The 5,663-nt window shown below is 36.0% G+C and overlaps 1 protein-coding gene across 1 annotated transcript; it reads right to left on the bottom strand.

Moving 5' to 3' along the window:
- Window positions 1-4,220: 4,220 nt before the first annotated feature.
- Window positions 4,221-4,697, bottom strand: LOC113774048 (serine/threonine-protein kinase pkn5-like). Its single transcript, XM_027318623.1, has one exon. It carries the CDS (start codon window positions 4,695-4,697, stop codon window positions 4,221-4,223), a length of 477 nt encoding a protein of 158 aa, XP_027174424.1.
- Window positions 4,698-5,663: the final 966 nt, after the last annotated feature.

Genomic DNA, 5,663 nt, shown 5'->3' with positions numbered 1-5,663 from the left:
GGTGGTTGAAGCCCACTCGGAACCCGTACCTCCAGTATCTTCTTCGACTTCTGCCATCCCTAATATGTTGGAACTTGTGGAAGATGCGGAACGAGTTTGTGTTCGATGGTCGTCTGGTGTCGGTGGTTCATGTTTGCACGGAAATCTTTAGTGATCTCAAGGACCTCTTTTTTCTCAAATTTGTAGGCACCAAGACCGCTGGACAAGATTGGCCGGATTTTTATGGTATGGTGGCTGGTACGCAACGGGAATACAAAGCCATGGTGGTTCGGTGGCAATGTCTCGTGCAATAGGTGGTCAAACTGAACTCAAATGGTTGCTCCAGAGGTAATCCGGGGGAGAATGGGGGTGGGGTGTGCTCAGCTGCTCGGAGGAATGGTTTCTTGTGGGGTTCTCATGTTTCTTTAGGAAGATGACGAGTTTATAGGCAGAACTGAAACCACTTATTTATGGTGTTAGGCTGGCTATTGGCTGTGGGTATTCGGACTTGCATTTAGAATCTGATGCCTTGGTATTGGTGCAGATCGTTCACGGGAAACTACGGTGCCCATGGAGACTGCGACGGGATTTACAGGAGTTGCTAAAAGATAGACAGTCCTTTAAAGCGGTCACGCATTGCTTTCGTGAAGGGAACAAACCTGCTGACCACCTTGCAAATATTGGAGTGGAGTCAAGAATAACTGTGACGTATGAATCATTCAGTGACTTGCCCAGCCTGGTCCTTCAAGTTTGCGCAGGGTTAGGGTGTAGAAAGATAAGTTAGTGTTAAGGTTTTTTTGCTTTGGCCTCTTATGTATGATCTCTTCATATTATATCTAATAAATTCTGTTTAAAAAAAATAAAGAGTTTTTTTACGACCAGAAGCTCATGATTTTAGCATTAGTGTGGTGACTATTCACGTTTTTCTCTGTAAAATCCTTTATTTTTTTTATATTGTCACTCATATTTTTATGTTTCTGCCTTTTTGCTACAGCTTTCAGGAGTGACCCAAAATCTTGTGCTCAGCATGTCTACTTTGGTCTAGTTAGTAATTACAACCGTTCAAGGATTTGCTTCGCTTGCTAGAGAAATGTGTACCATATTACATAAGTGATGGTTTTTTCTTTTAAGTTCATAAGGATATCTACATGCTTAATATGTTAAAAAGAACAACAATGATTGCTGGATGAGAATGTTATTCAACTATGCAAATACTACTATGCTATACGCTGCCTTTTAATATCGTCAGTTAAGTATATGATTTTATCATTTATAACTGAATCTGGCTAATGTTCTCTCACTCTCGTTTATGCTAGTGCCATACTTGACTCTATAGTTTTTCACTTCCATTTGGAGTATTGATGTTGAGGGAGGCGAACCGAGGATGTATACTGTTAGTGTGTTTGGAAATTAAAATTTTAGCATGTTGTCACGTAACTGCTTTTATATGTATGGTTGATTTTCTTTTAAATAGTTCAAAACATGTTACAGATGAATCTGGAAAACATAATACAGTTTGATTAATTAATTAATTGTTGCAAGAGTCCACTTCTTCCCATACTACGAGTGACAGGACGAGAAAAGTAGAAACTATCACTGAAGCAGCCCAAGTGAGACTTCATGTGAATTATGACCCAATACCTCTATAAATGTGAAGGAATTATTTCATTAATCCTCAATGCAAAATAATTAGTGTAGTGGAATGAATATCATAGTGTAGAGTAAATAAATAAATAATAAGTAAATAAAAGGATTTTGATCGAACAATCTTGATAGATAATCCCTGTACCTATATAATAGTTCCTTGAATTCTATCCTAGATTCAAATCTTTTCGAAAATACCACTAAAAAATACCACCAGGATGCTTTGAATCAAACAAGCATTGGTCAATAGTTCATTTTGATATGCTTCATTCTCCACAGTTCAAGAGGGTTGAGCTATAAGTTCATTAGAAAGGATAGCACCCTTTTTTTCAAGTGGTTGAATCTGTAACCAGATTGATGCATGTGGGTATTATTTAACATGTGTTTTACTTTATTTATGTTAGCTACATTTCTTTAAGTATTATACTGTATTTCACTTGGAAGATTGAAAAGAAGATATCAAACGCAATCTACAAGTCGTAATTGGTGTCTAATTTACATTTTCTGTTATAAGATGCTTTTGGGAATCAAATTGAAAAAAAAAATAAAATATTAAATAGACTGAACCATAATATCTTTTTCCTCTGCTAAATTAGGTTCCTTGTCAATTGATACCACTAAGATTTGGTACCATTGCCATGCTCTGTCTTTAATCTTTATTACTGGCTATATTGCTTTTATTTAATCCATCTCTCGTACATTTGACAATTGATCCCCGAAAAGGGAGCATACCATGAGAAAATGATGTCAAATCCTCTGATTAACTATATCTGTGAATGTTCAACTCTAGCAAGTTATGCAGCAAGGTTAAGGAATGGAGTTTCTCTAGAAGATAGTGAATGGAAAGGGAGAATTTTTAAGCTAAGAATGATGTTATGGTAGAATCTGAATAGTTGGAAGAATGACTAATGGACTAGAAGCAAATTGAAGTTTATTACCACCATAAGTTGAAAGGTTAAGAATGCTTACAAGTAAGCGAGAAGGTTTTCACCATAAGAGGACATAGTTTGAGCTATAACATGAATTTCCTGGTGTCCGTTTATCAGTATTCAAAGAAACAACATTAAATTATTAAAGTTATAGTAGTATAATTGCAGGCCAGGCATGATAAGTCTGTTCATTTTGCATGTCTATTGTGTACGAGATAGAATAACTGAAAACGACTACTTGTACTGATATTTTGTGTAATTGCTTGTTTGTTGTTCCTTCCTCTCAACATAGTCTGTGCTCATATTCGTTTTTCCTTTGTATTTTGTCATTCCCTGAGCCAGTATGTGGTTAGTTTAAGCTGTCTTTGAAGGACATAAGTGAAAGTTTGTTTAGCAGTTTAGCATTTATTTCAGTTATTTGTATTACATACATAATCTATCGAAAAGATCAAAATACTCCATATTTTGCCTGATAGTAAGTGATTTTTTTTTTGTTCCTTTGAGTATATTTTATAATTCCTTAGTGGATCAATTTTTGTTTATTTTCAAAAATATTAGAGACATATTCAGCACATGTAATATTTGTTTTGTTGTGTATCTGTCATTGATTGACCCACTGTGTGGTTGTTTAAACTGAACCTGAAGGACTTGCAATAAATGTTTTGTTTGTTTAGTCTAGTTATGTGTGTTATATATGCAATAAACCAAGAAACTGAAACCACTTGATGTTTGTCCTGTAATACTGTGAAATTTTTTTTTTATTGTTTCATCTGAGCATGGTTTAGGATTTATTGGAGTAGCTGCTTCTTTTGCTTTTAAGGAAATGTAAGACAGATATTGAGAACGCTCATCTTTGTTTTGCCTTTATAACTGTCATGTACTTGATCCACTATATTGTTAGTTTAAGCTGGCTTTCAAGGTTAGAAGTGAATAAAGTGTGCAGTGTCTATTTCTAGTTGTGCTTATATACGCGATGATAAAAAATCTGTAAACTCTCCTTATTTGTCCTGATATTCAGCGAAATTGGTTTACATTTGTGTTATTTCCTCTCAGCATGGTTTATGTTTCGTTGGAGGAATAACTTTCATATTTCAGATTTATGAGAGAGATATTAAGAGCATGCTCATCTCTGTTTTGGCTTTTTAAACCTACTGTGTGGTTAATTTAAGCTGGCTTTGAAGGAGATAAATGACGATGTGTTGATTGTTAATTCCAATTACGTGTACTTTGTTAGCAATAAATTGAAAAATTGATAACTCTCTATATCTGTCATGATTATTTTGTGAAAATGGTTTTTTTATAATAAATAATTCCTCTTCTCAGTATAGTTTACAATTAATTGGAGGAATGATTTGCATTTTTCAGAAATGTAAGAGGCATATTGAGCACACGCTCATATTTGTTTGGCCATTGAATTTGTCACACACTTCAGCTGGGCTTTGGAGGACATAAATTAACACATGTTTTTTTTTATCAACTCATATAATTAAATTTATATAAAATTCAAGATTACACAATAACTGAACGAGTTTACACTAAACGTATTAATAATTATATGAACCGGTTTGAATCGGACAACTTTCCAACTCGCGAGGTCTATGATCCGACGACGACGTATTCTCTGTGGGAATATTTTGGACCTTCGTGTCTGCAGCCTGACCAATTTTATCAAAGCATAAGGCTCATTCTCTCTCCAATCAGAAGATCTGCAGCAGAAGGCCGTTTCAATGGATCTGTCTGAAGTAGCTCCAAGATCAGGTGCTTGGCAGTTTCATCCACCTTATACTTTTCACAAACTTGCTCAGGCGAATCTCTTAGTTTCAACATTTTGCGCTCAGAACATTGCCGGGGACAAAACAGCTGGAATAGAATCAACCCCAAGGCATACATGTCCACCTTGTTGGTGGGCTTGTAGGTGGGGTCCCCCTTTTTCATTTCAGGTGCACGGTAGAGATACGCACCAACTGGTAACGAATTTGTGGTAGAACTGACATCCATTTGCAGAGCTAATCCAAAGTCCCCAATTTTCACTGTTCCACTGTCATCTATGAAAATATTATTCGGCTTCAAGTCCCGATGAATAATATCTTTGCCGTGTATGAACTGTAAAGCCTCCAAAATCTGCCGAAAGTAACTCCATGCCATATCCGTACGTAGCTCCTCCTCCTCCGCTAATTTAGACTTCAATGACTCCTTACAAAATTAACACATGTTGTGTGTTTATTCCTATTAATTTTTTACTTATGTAACCCTGATATGAAAAATTTTCACCTGTCAGGGCTTAACTTCGGTGTTAGGTTCATACAATGGTAAGGATATACTGGTTTTCTTTGGAGGATATGATGGGCTGTACAGTAATCAGGTTAAATAGTCTTTTGCTTCTTTAGTTTTGTGTTTATGGGTTTTCCTTTGTTTATTTGTTCATTACTATTTCCTGTGCTTTTAGGTTAACGTTTATAGACCAAGCCACAAATTGTCCTTGCAGTCAAATAGGATGGAGGCATTTGTACCTTATTGTACTTCTGATGCTCACAATGCTACCAACCGCACCGGAGACGTGGAGACCATGTTGCAAAGAGGTCAGGAAGGGGAAAACAAAGAGATCCTGATGGAATTGGAGCCCTTGGTATTGTGCTGAAATACTGTCAATAAATATTCATTGTCAACCATTGCCTCTTATTCTTGGTCGTCATGATACATGAAATGTGATCAAAGAAGAGCACATAGAGCAAATTGAAGTTTCAGTAATGATTCTCCCAAAAAAATTTAGAATCTAAATGTGATGCAAGTTAAATAAATCTGAATCATATATACCTTTATCACACTGTAGTGGGAAGTAAGTATGTTAAATGCTAACTTGGATTATTAAAGGGTCTTTAGCATGGTAATGGCTCTAATATTTGTCAAACGAAGTGCTGCATTTGATTACGGGGACGCAACAACATCTCTGAGTTTCTTTCGAATTGCAAATGGAATAGTGTTGAGGCAGAGATGTAGCCTATTTTTTTCCTTTAAGCTAACACGTCTGCTGTCAGCTTCCTCCATTTATTTGCTCTTATTTGGTTATCAACTCTTATTTTTGTAGTGTATATGATGGCCAGCTAGCTACTT

This window comes from Coffea eugenioides, chromosome 6, assembly GCF_003713205.1.
Source record: "Coffea eugenioides isolate CCC68of chromosome 6, Ceug_1.0, whole genome shotgun sequence".
Lineage (NCBI taxonomy): Eukaryota > Viridiplantae > Streptophyta > Magnoliopsida > Gentianales > Rubiaceae > Coffea > Coffea eugenioides.
Note: the sequence above shows the minus strand (reverse complement) of the source record. Positions and strands in the feature narration are given on the sequence as shown.